The sequence below is a fragment of the Euprymna scolopes genome, chromosome 7 (genome assembly GCF_053919585.1).
Source record: "Euprymna scolopes isolate OS-2025 chromosome 7, ASM5391958v1, whole genome shotgun sequence".
NCBI lineage: Eukaryota > Metazoa > Mollusca > Cephalopoda > Sepiida > Sepiolidae > Euprymna > Euprymna scolopes.
Window position 1 is genome coordinate 127,885,474 of NC_136488.1, and position 21,046 is coordinate 127,906,519.

Here is a 21,046-nt window from a genome sequence, read left to right on the forward strand (position 1 = left end):
GAAGGAGGGCAGCTGAGCATTCTGTGTTTACAATTTAAGAGAGTTCCGTCAACGTAAGGAATATCTATAAACATATTTTAATGTTTTCCGTTTATTTTGTGTTTGAGAATATTCGATTATGGCATGTGTAGTTTATATAAAAATTCATTTAAGTAGTTATCGCCTAAAATTTCGTTTTAATTTCGGTTCGCTGAAATTATTTCAAGTAAAGAGCATTAAAAACTATTTTAAAACAAAAAAAAACATGAACTGAACTTTTATTGACTATGGTAACATTTATTTCTTGTATATTTATTTTTTCGTGTAGTCGTTTGTTAGCTTTTCTGCTAAACACTTTTACTAAATAATATCGACGAAATATCGAGAAACAAAGAAACAAAAAGAGTTTTGAAAAATAATGAAGCTTTACTTACTTTAGTAAAATAATCCGAAACAGCAAAATGGGATATTAAAAAAGTATTTTTTTTTACATAGGCATCACCACATTATCAAGGCCAAGAGGCCACTCAAGGATAAGGGTTAAAGAGTGTACAGTAGAAATTGGACATTATAGTAATCATTAGTAATGAAAATTTGGTAAAGTTAATAACTTATATGGAACGGCTCATCAAGAACTTATTTACGTTAGACTTGAAGACAACCATATTGTAGTCAGCCGGAAAGCAGGAAAACGGAAGACAATTCCACGTGTTTACTTTAGTTTTTAAGCAAAGAATCGATATAAATATGAGTAAGAAGAAAATGGCGCCATTTTCAAGCAGAACAGCTTTGTTTCAGTTTTACAGTATTGAACGGTGTAGTATTGCGTTGTCGGATTTAGGGTTTTACTATTGTAATGTAAAGAACACGCAGAAAGGGTTGTAATCAACTGAATTCCTTCTAGTACACTGACAAAAAACTTTCACTTAAATAAGAACGTGAATTCGTGAGGAGAATTTATTCGACACAATATGATTCAACTAAAAAAATAAATAAAAGCTAACGTGAATTAAGATTAAAGTGAAGGTGTTATTGTGGACCCTCACCCCTTTTAAAAAACCTTGTTAAACTTTGTGACATATATCCATTCTATGGATATCGGGCGTGAACGAACACCCAATAATTTTATTATACCATATTTCTTCAAACTGAAACATAATTACCCAAGTATACTTACGCAGATAGATATGAAAAGTCTTTGTTAAAGTTTATGCCATATTTCCATGGAGTACAGGCGCGAACCTAGACCCCACAATTTTATTACACCATCCCTATTTAAGTTGAAACATACTTATCAAAGTATTCTTATGTACATCTATATCAAAAACCCTTGTAAACGTTTTTTTTCATTTTTTATTTCCATACTTTGGGAGCCAGGCGCTAACGCAGACCCCACAATTTTTATGAACCACTGTTCTGCCAGATCAAACATACCCATTCCTGATCCTCGATACATCTTCTATCATTATATGTAATCAGATTTTTAAAATAGTCAACCATATAGGAGCCTATTCGTGACCACACACACACACACACACACACACACACACACACACACACATTCAGCTTTATATTATAGATATATTTATACAACTATAATAGAAGCGACTGGAAATGCGTAGTCAAAAATGCTTACAAAAATAAAATAACTCTATACTGATAAATACACATTAGCCTTTAATATAGAGGTATTAAAAACTGTCCGGTGAACAAACACACACACACACACGCACACACACGCACACACACACGCACACACACACACACACGCACACGCACACACATATATATATATGTATATATATACATATATATGCATATATGTATATATATTTATATGTATATATTTATATGCATGTATATATGTATATATATGTATATATGTACATGCAATGTTATTGACGCGAAAGAAACATGTATACATAGGGGCCCCAGTTGACCATTAAAATAGATATAAAAATCATATTTCATCTATAGAAAAGCGTTCAGAGAAAAGAACTGTATACATATTAATATCCTTAACTAAATATATTAAAACTCCGAAACAAAAGGATATTGAATACGCTCTGAGATTTTCCATTAAAGCTATTAAACTTTGTTCTAGTAAATTAGGAAGATTCAGCTTTGTCTTGCCAGAACTAATAGGATGTTGCTTACGAACTGCCAGGAAATGAAAAAAAGGCAATTAATAAATAACTTACAAAAATTAAAATATGCTATATTTTTTAAACACAAGTCGGATCTTGGTGCGCCCATCATCAGTACCTGAAAGGGAATCTGTACCATAACAAAGTCAAATAATGGGAGTTAATTTAGTGTGTTCTGACAAAGGTATTAAAGAATTGTGCTTAAGCACAATAACAGCCAAGTACGTCCAAGGATGGAATACTGCTGCCATATCTGGACAGGAGCTGCTAAAAACAACCTATCCTGCCTTGACAGAGTACAAAATAGACTTCGTATCTTAGTGGGGGATGTCCTTTTCTCTTGCCTGCAACCTCTCTCCCACAGAAGAGACGTTGCAAGCCTATCTTTGTTTTATCGTTAATTCCATGGCAGGTGCTCGTCTGAACTCCAATCTCTGGTCCCCCCCCTCACCAATCTTTTACGAAAAACATTCGTCTAGCTGAATCTACTGTCAAAAACTTTCCCCACTCTTTATCTATGCCTAAATCAAAACGTCGATCCCATGAACAAAGCTTCTTTCTTAGAACTGCACGCCTGTGGAACTCTGTTCAGTCTGCCTGCTTCCCACCTGACTACAACCAAAGTAAACAAATTCCTGATGAACCACTTTATTAAATCTCCACACTAACGTACTGTACTTACAATAACCCTTATCCCTGAGTGGCTTCCAGGTCTTGATAAGTGGTGACCACCTTGTAAAAAACAAAACAAAAAAAAAAACAAGTAAAGTTTCAGAATTTCATATATATGTATGTATGGTATATAACGCATGCAGTTCCATCAAAATTCTCTTCCGTTGGTGACTTTAAAACCGTTAAGATTTCCTGTGAAATAGTATAATTAATGTGATGCAATAATATCATTAAAAATATTATCATAGTTAATTTAATGTGATCCAATAATATCATTAACATTATTTCATTTAAATGTTCAAATGAAACATCAATGAAATCTTACCATGTTACAATGCGGTGATTCAAATTTAAATTACTTTCCATCAAAAGGTGCTGTAAACTTGAACACTAACCACTTACTAAAAGAAAAAAAAAACAAAACAAATAATATATAATATACTTAGTATTTTCATGAACACTCAGTTGCAAAACTCCCTGGGCAATAGCCGGAGTAGTCATGTCATTACATGTATAGTACATCCATGTAAATTACATGGAATATAGGTTCGAAATGTGTTAAAATTAGTTTATTGCAAAAATCTCGAAAACCATTGGTTTTCGAACATCATAATGCATTATTGACCCCCTTAATGTGGCAATTCCGGACATTTTGAGTGGTCACATGACCATCTACGCTCAACGGTTTCAGAGATACAGTGCTGATAGGTTTTCGTACTTCGCTAAAAATGGGCGTGGCCATTTCGTCAATTTCGCCGTCAGTGACAAATATGTCTCTTAGACAAACATTAATTAGTGAGATTCAATTAATAGATTTCTGAAGAGTTTAGCTGTATACATTAAAATGCATACATAACCAGTATGAGCTACTCTAGTAAGGGTAACCCGAAGGCTCCTTTTTGACAAAATAGTGAGAGTGTTCACTAATGAGCCGGATGGCAGTGGAGTTCAATCAGATAAAAGACTTAAATTAGTAATGGATGCTTCTTGCTAAACCCTCAACATTATAGGGGGAGGTTAAAGTGGAGTAATCCTGGGAGTGTCGTGATTTCCTCTCCTGCACCTCGACGTAGTTGCTAATGAAATAGACGCCTTCAGGTAAACTTCTAATATAGGTCGACTGTAGCTTATACATACATACATACATACATACATACATACATGATGATTGCAACGTCTTCCCAGACGAGTACCACTCCCTCAGACACTTAAAGTCCATGAGCCCCAAAATTACTTCCATCGCCACAGTACCGTTTTAATAGACAAATGCCTGAGGGAGTATCTATACACAGATGGTGTTACAGAGTCTTAGCTTTGTACGACAGCTTAGTCTCTCTCTCAGTTCAAAATGTTGAGATCCAGCAACAAGCAAGAGCAAGATAGCCAGCAACAAGTTAAACTGAAGACCAGATTAATGCGGATATTGGTCTCCCGCTTTATGTTTTTTTAAATCAGAGATTTGCTTCTTCTAGAAAGGTTGCCTTCACCACGGCCTATATGATCCCTTTCCACCACAATACATAACACACACACACACACACACACACACACACACACACACACACACACACACACACACATATATATATATATATATATATATATATAATATATATAAACGCACACACACACATATATATGTATATACATATATATATATATATATATATATATATATATATATATATATATATATATATTAGGCACCACCCCCGATTCATACGGTACTATACATAATTGATTTTCTCTATGTTTGGTATTGTATCAATCTGAGAGTTTCATATATACATATACATATGCATATATATATATATATATATATATATATATATATATATATATATATATATATAAAAGCAAAAATGTGTGCGGACACTAGGAACAGTTTTGATTGGCTAATCTAATAATCAAAACTCCTCATAAACGAAGATTTTAATGGTCTTAATTTTAGCATGAATGAAAGACAATAATTTATTGTTAATCTTGGGGGGGGGGTAATTTTTTTCCAAGTGACCATTTGCAAAAATTAAATTATACGAAACTACACTCAACTACACTGAACTTCTCTTGTATTTAATATTTTATAACGTTTTGGATTTTTTTTAAAACTGACATTTTTTATTAAACGATTACCATAAGATTTAAAGCAATAAGAAATTCATTATTCTAGAGGATTCGCCTTCCTTCGTTTACAAAGCCATTTGACAGAAGTGACGCCCGACATATTTTTAACTACGGATGATCAAAACTGTGTAGATTGAACTTTGTTGAATTTTTTTTTTTAAAGTTTTATTTAAACTTTATTTGAACTTAAATGAATTTTTTATTAAATTTATGAACTGCTTTTTCCCCATTTATGAACGTTTACCTAACTTTTATAATAAAAGTTAGGTAAACGTCGATATCGAAATTTTGAAATTAAAATCAGTGTAATCCAAAAAAAAAAAGACGAGGTGTTTTTTGTTCAATTACATCATAAACTTTATTTGAACTTTCGAACACACTTTTACTTACATAAAAAAATAAACTTTATAGATAATTTATAATAATTTTTAAAAAATATATTTAACGAAAATTTGTTGTCTATTATTTCCATTTCTCACGTACTACATCACAAAAAACCGTATCCATTACATGATATTCCCCAAATACTTGTCTTTGTTTATTCGAACTTCATAACAAATTTTTGCATACATAAAAAATGCTTTATTTAACTTACATAATATAAAATTATAACATTTCTTTTAAGAAAACAATTTATTTGGGATTATTACTTCCGACATCGATTTTTTAATGAAACGATTATAGTTATTTCCCCTGATTAGTTTGTTTTTATATGTTCCGAAGTTTGAAAGATAAAAAACAAAACAGAAACAAAAAAAAAAACTTCCCAAATAAATTTATTTGGTAATCGCAAGACGTTTCTAGCGTGGAAAAATAATTTCTTGTAGGCAGAAAGATGTTTTGCTTTATTTTTTAATATTCGATACTATTGCATAATTTGACCCGGATTCGCGGGATTTCCCCTTCAAACATGGATCGGGCGATACCGGAAATCATCAGTTACAGCCGAGCGTTGTTACAGACGCTTTAAAAACAAACAAACCAGAAAAATACAAATCTAAATAATCAAAAATAACAAAAACCAACATTTACAGGACTGATTATATTTATATTTATTTTATTTTACATATTTTTTTTTTGTAGAATATTTATTAACAAAAAGTTTTTTTTTCCTTCAGGCAAAAGATAAAAGTTTTACTTTTTTAGACCGTAAATTCTTAGGTGTAAATACAATTTGTTTTGTTTTTTTTTACGACATTTTGTTTAGTAAAGTTTTTTTGGGGGGGGAGGGGCACCGAAATGTTATATATACATATATATATATATATTTAAAGAAAATACGTAAAAATATATTTACGAAAAGCGTAAATTATTATATGAAAGTACAGGAATTTCTTTTTTCAAGAAAACTTATTATCTATATTTTATTTCATATTTTTACGGCTGTTCATTGTCAGTGGAAGAACTTTCTCGAGATAAGGATATTTCCTTAGGAATCTTTTACTTCATTCGACCGTTGAACGGCCATCGACGGCAAGGAGGGAAGAGAAAGGCAATATGTAAGTGTGCTTCGATATAATGCCGCATTCCCTTCGCATATTTTAAAGGGTAGCCATTTCGGACGGCCATAAATAAATGGTTTTTACTATTGTTAGAATCTCACCTGGTGGAGAGGGTATCAGATTCTTCTTTTTTTGGGCGATTACACTTACATGTTTATATCTGTTCTTTTATTTTTGAAATTGTTGTGTATGCGTTGTGGGGGGGGGGTATCGACGTTACCCACAATGAAAATGATTAATATCCTTAGTATAGTAGGTGTGTTAAAAACGGAACTTTACGTCGACCCGGGCAACGCCGGGTACCCATGCTAGTATATATATATATATATATATATATATATATGTATGTGTGTGTGTGTGTGTGTGTCTGTGTCTGTGTCTGTGTGTGTGTATGTTTCAATTTATGCAAGTACCAGCAAATTAATAGCTTCAATAGTCATTAACTAATATCTTTTCTCTGACAAGAAAAATGTATTTCTTATTATTTCTTATTTGATTATCAATAAATTATGTATTATAATTTACAGTCTTAAACACAACCAAAATAAGAAATAGAGTTTTTCATAGAAATGAAAAGCTCTATTTCCTATTTTGGTTGTGTTGAGCTTTTTAATTTGGTTGAGATGACTAGATAAATATTAATATAATATTCGCTTTAACTTTACGGAAGCTTTTGGCTTGTAAACTTAATTTTAACTTCTTGATTTACACACACACACACACACACACACACACACACACACACACACACACACACACACAAACACACACACACACACACACACACACACATATATATATATATATATATGAAAATTTTTCGGGAGGTACAGAATTTAATCATGGCTAAATACAGACCAATCAACATGATGATTTAAAAAATAAAAAAATGAAAATGAAATAAAATAAAAAAAAAGGTTTCGTTCCTCGCCAAACAGAGCTAAATTGAGGAAAATACGATTAAAATAAGTTATGAATAGTGCGGGGGAGAAAAAAAAAAGCGAAAAATAAACGGGGAAAATTACATAAAAACTTAATTAAGTCCTAAAAGATTTTCTTTTTGCTTGCAAAGAGAAGGTCTCAAAGACTCTAGAATTTTTAATAGAATAGTCTCTAGAATTTTTAAATAAAAGGGCGAGTGCGACTTACTTAAGATCGTAAACATATCAGCAATGAAATTCGTGGCACACGCATGGTTATTTATAAGGTGGTCGCAAATCGCAGAACCATACGCATTATTCAGAACATCCGAGGGTGAAAAAGTTGCATAACGAATCTTTGATGGTACATATTGTTTCAAACAGAAATCTAATTTTTGCGATGTTCGCCCAACGTAGTGCGCACTGCAACTACATTTAAATAAATAAGTAATAGAATTATTATGGTGGTGGTGGTGGGGGAGAACATCTTTGCAAATGGACGACAACATAGGTCTGGTTGAAAAAAAAAACAACGCGTAGATTCGATGCAAAATAACACTGTTTCACAGACAAAAAGATTTGCTTAGCAAATCGGTCACTAATGTTACCTAGCCAAGGTAGACGTAGGTAAACAGGACATCTATTAGCTATAATTTCTTCAGGTTTGTCGAAATTTGAAACTTTCTTATTAATAGTAGTTTCAACAATATCTAAGTGTTAACCATTGTTACAAAGGGTCTTAGTAATAAATTTAAGCTCGTCATCCAGATTAACTTTAGAACAAAAACTTAATTAAATTGTATTTTTGGTTTGTTGGACAAAAAGAGTCCCAACACGTATAGAGACCGGTAAAGATTGGTTTACGATAAACAGAAGTAAGAAAACACGAGAATGTCTTAAACACAATAACATCCAAAACCAGAAGAGTAGAATTTATTTCTTGGTCTACCGTAAACTTAAGGGCTGGATGAACGTTATTGAGCGGCACAAAAACGTATCCGCATTTGTTTCGTTGTAAAATAAGTAAAAAGTGTCATCAACGTAACGAAAGTAAATGTCTGGTTTATGCAAACCAGATAATAGACCCTGTTCATGAAAACCCGTAAAGATATTAGCCAACGCTGGTGCCAATGGGAACCCATGGCCACACCATCTGTCTGTCTGTACATAATATAATTAAAACTGAATTCAACCGACATGGTGGCGAATTTCATCAATTCTACGAAAATATTTTCTGGAATTGAGGGAGTTGTTAGTTTACTCCAATATAAGGCGTCAGCACAAATATTAATAGTCTCTAACAATGGGAAGCAAGTGAAAAGACTAGAAATATTAAAAAAACCCACATAAATCTGTCTGAATGAGTATAATTTTGCATAAAGTTAGCAAAGCTAAAAGAGTCTTTAATGCAAAATAAACTATAATGTTCCAAAACGGGGTCTAAAATACTTATCAAACATTTAGCTAACATATGTTAATTTAGTTAACATATGTTAAGAGGACCCTATCTTAGTTAATATGGGTCTCAACGGTACCCCCCTTTATGGGTCTTAGGCAAACCATACAAGCGGGGGCGAATATAACCGGTGGATCGAATCAAATTAGAAATGAAAGTGGGAGGAGCAACAGAGATAGTAGAATCATGAGTATCTACCGGACCTAATTTAACAAATTTATATATATATATATATATATATATATATATATATATATATATATATATATAGAGAGAGAGAGAGAGAGAGAGATAGATAGATAGATAGATATAGATATAGATATATATGTGTGTGCATATATATATATGTATATGTGTATATATATATATATATATATATATATATATATATATATATATATATATATATAGTAAAAGGTTCTTTCCTATCTTATTCCTTATTCTAATTCATCAATCTTTCATTCTCCATCCCAGGTCCTCATTCTGTTTCATCTCTCTTTCATTGTGGAATTTTCCCTGAACCATCAAAGACAAGAATTCATTATTGAACTTATCATAAAAGGAAATTTCACAGAAATGAAATCATGGCAGGCGATTAATCGAATAGAGGGGGGAAAAACAATATCGAGCGGATGAAGAAAATAAATCGTCAATGACGCTAAGAAATTCGCTTTTTTTTTTCAAATCAATCGATACTGCAACAAATACTCATACCTGACAGCACCCTATATTTTTAAAAAGCCACCATTCGCTCATGCATGGAGTATCGTTTCCACCTCTGTGAGTCTGAGATGAGTATATTTACTGATGATACAACCCCCTATATAGAACATGAAGTAAAAATATACGTAGATATATCAAAGCCAATGTTCGTAGTAGAATGTGGCTATAAAAGTATACTAACATTTAATGCTACTAACGCTAAGCTTTTGTCCTTTAACAATTGCATAAATTCTTCTTGGTAACCAAAAGGCATGACATATAACATCATACGTGATAGCTGTTCTTTCAAACTCCTAACATTCCTAACATTCCTAACATTCAGAGACAATATGAACTGGAAGAAGTGAAATACGGAAATCGCAAACGTTGCTGCAAAGAAAGTGGGCTCCCTCTACCGTGCTAGAAAATTACTCTCACCTAAGAGTATCATGTATCTCTACAAAGCAAGTATTCGCTCAGGCATGGGGTATTGTGTGGAACAATAAAATTGTCGCTCATTATGGATGATCTCAAACTCTATGCAGAAACAGAAAAACACCTTGTCTCCCTGATAGATAATTTAAAAACTTTCATGGATGACGTCTGCATGCAGTTTAGATTCGACAAATGTGCGAAATCCACAGTGACAAAAGGAAATAACAAAATCCGAACATCTTCAGTTTAATGACGGCTTTATTGAAGGCCTAGGAGAGGATATCACATACAAATATATTGGTATAAAAGAAAATTTAATTGTAGAGCATGAAAAAATGAGAAATAAGGTTGAACAAGAATACATAGTGCGCCTTAAAAAGATCCTCATGTCTGTATTAAGCCCCTCAAACAAAATTACTGCCAGCTTGCAATTCCTGTTATCTCATAAGCTTTTGGTACGGCCTCAATGCAATACCAATAGGTTAGATACAAAGACCAGGAAAATTCTAACTATACATAAAATGATATACCGGAACCAATATATTAATAGGATATACCTATCACAAAAAGGGGGGGTCTCGGCATAACAGAAATAAACCACGTGTATCTAGCCACTAAAGTAAGCATGGGGCAGTACATCAAAAGAGATATGATAATGGAAATAGTGATAGACCACCATGAACGTCTGCCCCAACAAACCTCAATCACAAAACAAAGCTTGCTGAAAACTTTGAGGGTGTCATACCGGAAACTACTGCCGAGGTACATGATGAACGAGCAACGCAGATTGCAAAAAAGAAAATAAAGTAAGACACGGAAATCGAGATAGACACAAAAAAAAACAAGGATAGGGACAACATAAAAGAGCAGGAAAGTTCTTGTAGGAGCTTAACCAGGAATAAATAGACAGAGATGTTTCACTCCAGTGGCTCGAGAGTGGGGGACTTCCATTTGATGAGAAAAGACTTATTGTAGCCAGTCAAGATCAGCGCTTACTCACAAATGGATTTTTAAAAAGGCTAGCCCACAAGCAAATGTCTAGTGTAGGTTTTGCCACTTAGCGACTGAGAGCCCAAGCCACCTAATGTCTGGATGTTCAATCTTATTGACAGATGGTCTTGACACTATCCGCCACAACAAAGTATGTAAATACCTCCATTGGAAAATCTGTGGAGAGATGCAATATGGCAGATCGTCGAACACCTGGGAACATGAACCAACATCGATAACATCAAACGGAAGAGTGACCATGTTCTATGACAAAGACATACAGGCGGGCAGATACATAAAAGACAAGTCCATCAAACCAGACATTGTTATATGGAACAAGCCCGAAAGAACTTCGCTCATTATCGATGTCACAGTCCTAAATGATCTTGGCCTTAATAGAGCTGAACAGGAAAAGATAACAAAATATCAGGACCTAAAAATGATCTAAAAACGACATGGTCTCTGAAAGAAATCAACATAATACTGGTTGTGATAGGAGCAACTCGCCTAATAAAAAATAGTCCTCAGAAATATACAGAAACAATCCCTGGAAGACCCAGCTCAAACAAAATGCAGATAGCAGCCATAAAGGAAACAGCGTCTATTCTCAATAAAAATAAAATCCTAATGGAATCAAGTGTTAGCTTCAGGAGGAGTTTCTCCTAAAACTAACCAAAGCAAAAGAAAAAAAAAATTAAAGTAGACTCTAAAATTTTCGTTGTGCAACTCATTTACCTGAAATAACAACTTAAAAACAAAACAAAACAAAAAAAAAACAACAACAACAACAAAAAATTCTTTCTCTGCTTATCCCGGCATTGTTTTTGATTATTATCCTAGCAATGAAAACCAGATAATTATGACAACTTACGGCAAAATTATTTGGCACGATCATCATTTACATCAAGTTTCTAGAGTCAATCACCTAAAAGTATTTAACGTGTACATAAACAAACATACATTCGGTACACGTATCCTATATTACTATAGATTAATTATCCCCGCAATATATATATATATATATATATATATATGATTAGTTTTTTTTTTTGAAAAAGAATTCCAGCAGAGTGCTCAATTAAAAGGAAAATCCAAATTGTAAGAGCGTGTTTATATTTTGTGTACAGAAAGTTGTTAGTTGAGACAGATCATTGGAACCGTCGGTTTCAAGCCCGATAATAAGGTTTAAGGTATCCTTATCAAGCTCTCTTCAGCCAATATTCATCTAAGTATAAGGGTACCTTAAACGGACCTTATTATCGGGCTTGAAACCGACGGTACCAATGATCTGTCTCAACTAACAACTTTCTGTACACAATATATATATATATATATATATATATATATATATATATATGTATATATATATATACTAGCATGGGTACTCGGCGTTTCCCGGGTATTTGGAGGTGTATGCTGAGCAAAAAAAAGCGGTCAATTTTTTTAACTTTGACCCCTATTATGCCCCCTTAAGATTTATTGTTTTGAGCTCAAATCAAGTTATTAAGTTAGATCCATGTCCAAGGAACCTATATATAAAATATCAAGTGTTTAGACCCCAGATTGGCGGAGGAGTTTGGTAGAGTTCTCACAGGTCAAATCGTTGAACTTTGACCGCTTAATCGCCAAATCTCTGACCGAAAACCGATCACGTCGATATTCTCAAATCTCAGTACCCTGTATATCAAATTTCCAATCTTTAAGCTGAAAATTGACAGAGTTATTGCGTAAGGAAATGTACACAGACAGACACAAAGACATACACATACACAAACGCGTTCACTTTTATAGATATATAGATATATGCGGTGTTCTCAGTTATCTACATATCATGGATCTACATATCAAGCGAGCTAAGCCTCATATTGCAATCAACACGATACAAGAGCAAGGAAAACACTTCTAAATAGTTTTGAAAAAATGTTACAGAATCTGGTACGTTAACTCTAATCCCCAACTCTAATCCTAACGTTTAAAGACAAAACCCATTTAAGAATCCAGCCATATATCTAACGAGAAGTCACTGGGACTCACTAATATATTTTGCCATTTTTCCGTAAATCGTCAGCCAAATTTCATCAATCGCAAAAGCGGAGCAACTATAAAAGCCATTGAAAGATCAAAGATTTACGTAAAGATTCGTATATTGAATTAAAAAAATGAAACGGACATGGTGTACATATATTGTCATTGTAAATATCTAAAACAGCAATGTTTATTTTATTTACCTTATATCTAGGACGTTAAACACAAGGTCAGCCGTGGGTTGGATGAAAGCGTTTATACCCGCCAAATTAGGAATTCTTTGCTTAGATAAAATTATTGTCATGCATTTTTTTTTATCTAGGAAAATAATTTTTAATTTTATCGAAGAGTTTATGCCCGCAAAGAGCCGGTATTGACATAATAATAACCGTTTTTTTTTTCTGTATAACGAAGCGGATCTGTAAAAAATTGTACAGAAAAAAGTGTACTGAAATGTTGAGGGAGCTATTTTGTATGAAAAATAAATTTTGGATCTTGGCATGTTAATAAAATACTGTTACTCTTTTATGTATGCTCTGTTGGTATATCTACCATACATCACACACACACACACATACACACACACACACACACACACACACACATATATATATATATATATATATATATATATACATTCTATGTTCTTACAATTATATAAAAATAAATAATAAATTAAATAAATAATTAAATAATAAATTAAGTACAAATAATACGCCCAAAAATGTGAGGGCGACTAGAATATAACAATATACCGTACTTGGCCTTCCGGACCAGATAACAGTGTAGTATCTGTTCTTCAGATGCTGCACTTCAATTTTTTGTTCTCTGTCAGTGGAGGAGAAATCCTTCACGACTGAGACAATTTTTATTTTTGTTCCTTTTCTCCACCTTAAAAAAAACGACCCTGGTGTCTAACTATGTCCCGTGGGGAGGCATTGTAAATAGGTACAATATAAACAAAGGGAAGATAACTTCTCTCTTTAAAGCACTCGAGGAGTGAAAAATACCCCCCAAACACCAAAGTATCGCTTTTGAATAAATAAACAACCCTATATATATATATATATATATATATATATATATATATATATATATATATATATATATATATATATATATATATATATATATGTTTGAAATTGGTATATTTAGGCAGCATTTTTTTCATTCAACCAAATATTATTAAGTACAACGGAGACACTTTGGTTCATGATTATTTTGTTTAATTTTTCGATTTGCCGTATAATGATTTTTGAATCAAAATCAAACAGCAACAACTATGGAACTTTTATTAATATTTTTGATTCTGATACAAAAATGATTATACGGAAAATCGAAAAATTTAAAAAAGAATCATAAAGCAAAGTGTCTCCATTGCATTTGATAATATTTGCTTGAATTTTTTTGCAAGGTAGTCACCACTTATCAAGGTCCGGAAGCCACTCGAGGAATAGGGTTATTGCGTGTACAGTAATCAATGGGATAGTATCGTAATAATCGTTAGTATTGGAGATTTGATAAAGTGTCTTACTTAAGGGGGCGGTTCATCAGGAATTTGTTTATGTTGGACTTGAAGAAATCCAGGTTGTAACCAGGTGGGAGACAGGCAAACGGAAGAGAGTTCCACATGCGTGCACTTCTAAGAAAGAAGCTTTGTTCATGGAATCTACGTTTTCGTTTCGAAACAGATAAAGAGTGGAGAAAATCTTTGACAGTAGTTTCAGAATATATATATATATATATATATATATATATATATATATATATATATTAAAATAAATATTTTTTATGTTATACATGTTTCTATGGTATAAGTTTGGGAATAGTTAATATAATATGGAGAAGTAAGCACGAGATAAGATATTAACCAATACTTACGCCGACACAACTGACAAATGTTCTTGCTAAAAGTAAGCAAGGAACGACAACTGTACCTTTGAAAAAATGATGAATGCAGCCCGAGCGTTCTTCGCGGGAACATTGAAATCTGACAGAACATATTCGAATTCTTCGATATCGATTATTCCATCTCCTAAAAAAGAAATCATCATTACCATGTGAAATCCGTGGCTGTAAATGAAGCGAACTGGAAATAAATGCGTAAGTATCTAAGTACAATCGATTTGAGGGAGAAGACGAGTGCTTAATAAGTGGCGCGATTCAAGTTTTGGGAACTCTGTGATTTTTGGAAAAGCGCGGGAAAGTAACAAAAACACAGAAAAAAAAGGAGAAAACGCGGTGATCGTTTGAGATGATATATCGCTGACCAAGCGTTGGGGGGGGGGGAGGGTAAAATGCCTATTTTCACGCAACACTTGCGCCATGTAATTGGACAAGACAGAAACAAACTAACTCACAATCTCTTTATCTCAACCGATTACCTCCGATATTTTTGGCTTCTGATTAACTAGTAAATTACTCAGACTTTATTAAAAACACACATATTTAGTTCCTATTCTGGTCCGATTTTAAATAATTCATTGGACCAGAGAAGGAACTAATTTGGAATGAAAGTAAAGATAAAAATAAGGATAGAACAATACTAAACATGAAAAACAAGAAGATTGCTTTAGGGGACCACGTAAAAATAAAATAGAATTCGAATTAAAATGATCAACAGTACATAAATCTAGAAATATAAGCCTAGTAAATCACAAAGATGTAATCTATGCTTATACCACATAATGTATTCTAAAAAAGAAATTTTAAACAAAGGGTTTGATATATTATTTAATTGGAATTCATTATTGAGATGAGTATTATTTATTAATTTATTGACTATTATCCTCTTTTTTTTTTAGATGTTGTTTCAGATGTACAAAGATGTTGAAAGAACATCTAAGAAAAAAGATGAGGATAATAGTCCGCAATAAATTAATAAAAAGTTTGATGTTATACAAAACTGTCTTCACAGAAAATAAATTTCTACTATTACACCTAAGATCAAATAAAAATAATATGTATAAAAATAATTAAAGAATATGTTGTGAGTAAAATGTAAGTGTAGCAAGATGATTTAAATTTCAATACGTATTTTAAGGATGGCGCAATAAATAAATTAACAGGCCGTTAACTTAATATATAAAAAGTAAACTATAACCGATATAATGCAAACAGAATGAAATTTACATTTAATAATTGTTATTGGTAATAAACTAACACATGAAATATTTCAATCGAACAAAAAAAAATCAAATATTAAGTAATTGCAAAATATTAAGATTATGATGAATTAAAATAGAATATATCAAAATTTATGCAAAATATTAAGATTATGATGAATTAAAATAGAATGTATCAAAATTTATGTATTAAGTAAAGTAAGTGAGAAATTGAACTTGGATTGCTATAAAAAGAGTAAAAATAGAACTACAAGTTTAAGATTAACATAGGAGATTAGTAAGGACAAAATGAAAACATTAGATTAAGAATATAAAATAATTTCGATAAAATAATGAGTCAATGTGGGCAAAAATCGAGTTATGTCCATTAGACTGCCTTGAATGATACAGAAATAGTGAGGAATTAAAAGTGAAGATAACCTGTTTATATTAATATATGATTGAGAGGATAGATTTAACATTTAAATTAATTGCATGATCAGTGTGTAAAATTAATTTAATAATTAAAATAATTCAAATCAACCTTTTAATTATAGTTTTCCTTAAAAATAGCATGTACAATGGTTGGTTGGTTGTTTTTGTTTTACGGCATATCAACACTTTTCGGGTTATTTAATGCCGAATTCAAATATTTTGAAGATTTTTTTTTAATAGAATATATTTGCTGTTTTCACGTCGGTTTCTATTCAACCCATAGTTGGGACCCTTACAGGTACTACCACTCCGGGTCAGAGTGGACCTGGGAGCAATGGTAATTAAAGGGTTGCTCCACACTCCCCAAAGCCCACAAGCTGGGGCCTCACCACTGGATATAGTTTAAGGTCATATCCAGGACCCCCATTGAGGGACTTTTACCCTCTGCAGGGGGGCAGTCGGCGTATTCTAATGCCCCACCGACAGGATCACATGTACAATGGAAAAGAATCGAGGAATATATCGTAACATTTAACATTTTATCAATAATTTATACGAAACTAAGGAAAATTGAGAAATGAATAGACTAAACATTTAGAAGATTTAGATTAGGAGTAAATCCGCAAACTAAATCAGAGAGAAAAATAATTTAAAAATTAAAAAATACATTAAGATATTTAATGAACATAAAATATGAAATTGTAGAATTATCATATAACAATAAAAAATACGGAAATAGGATACTTACTAAATTTGAAGGTAAACAAAACAAAAAAAACAAACAAAAAAACAAAACAAAAAAATAAATAAATAAAAGAAAAGATATGAAGTGAGTCAACTACTTTATCCCTTAAAATAGGCATTATGAATATGTTCATATGACAATTTATTTTGATGTCTGAAGAGTAGCTATCTTTGGAATATATCTAAACGATATAATGTTTAAATTTGTCATAATGGTTATGAAACAATTGAGACATAAAGAAATACACCGTATGATGTTTTATTTTATATTTTGTTGTCTTGAGTTTTCCAAATACATATTTATGTATATATTACTATGATTTTGTGGACTAGATTCAAGCAAGGTCAGACAGTCTCTAGCATTATATATATATATATATATATATATATATATATATATATATATATATATATATATAAACCACTATGAATCGCTTTATTGCAGGTCAATAATTTTTTTAATTTTGAAAGTGCTATGTAACGCAGAGAAGTAAAATTTAGTACACTGGAAGAGCATAACAAGTTGCCTTATTTCCCTTTTCTTGTGAAATTTGAGCAAATAGTCTGAAATTTATGTTAATTTTAATTTGTTCAAGTTACACAAAAATCTGGGAAATAAAGAATCTTCCTATACTCTTCCAGTGTACGAAATTCCACTTCTCTACGTTTCATAGCAATTTCTATAATATAAATATTTACCTGCAATAAAGCGATACACAGGGTTTATATATATATATATATATATATATATATATATATATATATATATATATATATATATATATATATAGGTGTTGAGACGATTAATCGGAATCGGAAATCGGAAAAATCGGAAGATTTGGGGGTATCGGAATCGGAAAAATTGATGCCTATTTGCCGATGACAAAACGATTCTTTTAATCGTCTTTTTTAATCGATTTTGTTTAAACCAGACTCTTCCATTGCTGACAATAATGATAAAATTTTAAATATTTATTGATTTTAAATTACCAGTAAAGCTAAAATCGATAGATCATCATCCACAAGTTTAATTTTACGTTTAGGGAAATATCTGCCTATTTAACATGTGTGTTTTACGAAAATCCAGGAGAAATAAAGAATCTTCTAGTTATATAATAAGAGATTTATAAAGAATCGGAATCGGAATCGGTAATTGTATCGGAATCGGGAATTTATCACGGAATCGGCAATTGTATCTGAATCGGGAAACATATTGGAATCGCCCAATCACTAATATATATATATATATATATATATATATATATATATATATATATATATATATATATATATATATATATAACTACTTCATTTACACACATAAATTTATACGAAATTATATGAAATATATATATACAGGGTGTCTACAAAGTCTTGAAGAATCCTGTTGATTATGTAGCCAGACTTTGTGGGCACCCTATATATATATATATATATATATATATATATATATATATATATATATATATATATATTTATATATATATATATTTATATATATATATATTTATATATATATATATATATATATATATATATATATATATAGTAATTTATAAAATATATATGGCGATTAAGCTACACTGAATATTCTGCGTTTCATCCACTATAGGATTCATCAGGCTTATGCGCGAATTCTGTGGTTGCTTCTTGTTTTTATATATGTTGAGGATTTTATATATGTTGAGGATTTCTAGTTTTTCAGAATTCGCGCATAAGCCTGACGAATCCTATAGTGGATGAAACGCAGAATATTCAGTGTAGCTTAATCGCCATATATATTTTATAAATCACTAACTAGCTCTACCCATGTATTGAGCACTTTTGAAGTAAATACTTAAAGTTTACGCATAAATCTAGACTTTCGTATATTAAATTTATGTGAGTAAATGAAGTAGTTATATATATATATATATATATATATATATATATATATATATATATAGATAGATAGATAGATAGGGTGCCTACAAAGTCTGGCTACATAATCTACAGGATGCTTCCAAAAAGTCTGGCTACATAATGTAGCCAGACTTTGTGGACACCCTGTATATATATATATATATATATATATATATATATATATATATATATATATATATATATATATAAATTATTGTGCGTGTTATTGTGCGTACGTGTACTTACTTTGCATGTTCGTGGCATATACACCAGTTTTAAATCTATTTATTGCAAAACAATATAAATATTGGAAAAACAATAAAAATGAAGCTATTATTTGATCCGTGAGTGAAAAAAATATTATTTATACAATGGTGCTAATATTAATAGTAAATTCGAAATATTAATGGTCAATGATCGCAACAGATCCAACCGGATTTTGCACGCAGCTCAGTTATTTTCTTCACTCTCCATATTACGATTGAACTGAACATATACTTTCTGCATTTAAAAAAAAAAAACTCATTGAACACGCCATTTACATAAATACGCGTATTAATCACATTCGATTGTTCTCCGCGTTAGATATTGGATTTCATATTTCAGTTTATTGGAAAACGTGATTTCTAGTTTGTACTATCTATGTTTCCCTCATGAACCTGGGATATTAAATGGAATCGTTTGAAGTGAACGCCGGCGTCTCTTTTCTATTGCCGAATTTCAGGAAGGGCGAAGGGAGAGAGTGAGGGAGGAAGACAGGCGTCATACTGCTTGGATCGGAAGAACAAATAAAAGCGATTGAACATTTAATAAAAGTGATATCGATCTAGCCTTTTATTCTATCGTTCTTTGATTTGAAAGTGTGTTTTTTTTTATTTCTTCATTTCTCTCTTTCTTTCTCACTCTCTCTCACTCTCACTCGGCTTCGTTGTTTCCAATCTTAGCCAATGTTTTATAATCCCAAATTTAGGTCAAGAGGTCGGTAAGTTCATGTCATCGACCGGTGAGGGCAGTAATATCGATCCGGTTATTTACTGGAAACATTGCGATGGTAAGCGGGGTTGTTCTCGGTCGAGTAATTAACATGAATTCCACCGGGTCCAGCTTCCTCTCTTAAAATCTGCACCACATGATCATGTCTATATCGGGCGATGGAGGCGGGAGTAAAGATCGCGTGGTACAAAGAGTACCGATAATATGTACAGTAAAAAAACAAAAAAACAAAAAATAAACAAGCGACAAAGGCTCATTAATACATAACATAGGAGGATTCGTATTATGCACGCATTTCTGTGCTATAAATATTAAACGATTGAACCAATTCTAAGGTGAATTGGAACAGACATTCTTTGTATCGACACATTTACTATATGCAAGGATCATTCAAAAAGTAAGACAACCTACTTTTAAACGCAAAAACTAAAACGTTGGAGATCTACAAAGACAAGAGTGGTGCCATAAAAACGCGCGACCTTTTGTACCGCAGAACATATTTTCTTTAGTTTATCACCACCCTTCCCAATGAACTTTTTCCAGACTTGCTGATACCTCGGTCGTAAAAGTCCAGAACGTGGTTTGACACTAACATATCTGTTACCGCCCTGAAATCGACGAACCCATCTCATCATTACAGGGATTGCTTTCTTAGAGTCACACAACAGCAATATCTGCAGCAAAGAAATTGAATTTTCAGATCATGAATGTATAAGTTCAGTCATCTTAACAATGCAATTCGTAGTCACCTCTGATCAATTCGGGCGATATGAAATATAGGAAGCATTAATTTTAAAATGTCTCTCGTATATATATATATATATATATATATATATATATATATATATATATATATATATATTTGAACATAACCGCCTTTGTCATAGGGACACCGTTCGTGCAAATATGAAGGCAA

The 21,046-nt window shown here is 31.9% G+C and overlaps 1 protein-coding gene across 2 annotated transcripts in view; it reads right to left on the reverse strand.

Annotated features, from left to right (window-relative positions):
* Positions 1 to 21,046, reverse strand: part of LOC145279938 (sarcoplasmic calcium-binding proteins I, III, and IV-like) — a 462,235-nt gene that overhangs the window by 21,729 nt on the left and 419,460 nt on the right. The window contains exon 5 of one of the 2 annotated variants that reach the window (XM_080131523.1): positions 14,890 to 14,987. The exons of the other annotated variant lie outside the window; for it this stretch is intronic. Within the exon in view, the coding sequence (XP_079987649.1) occupies positions 14,890 to 14,987 (98 nt within the window). The remainder of the gene's footprint in view (positions 1 to 14,889; positions 14,988 to 21,046) is intronic. 2 annotated transcript variants of the gene reach the window in all.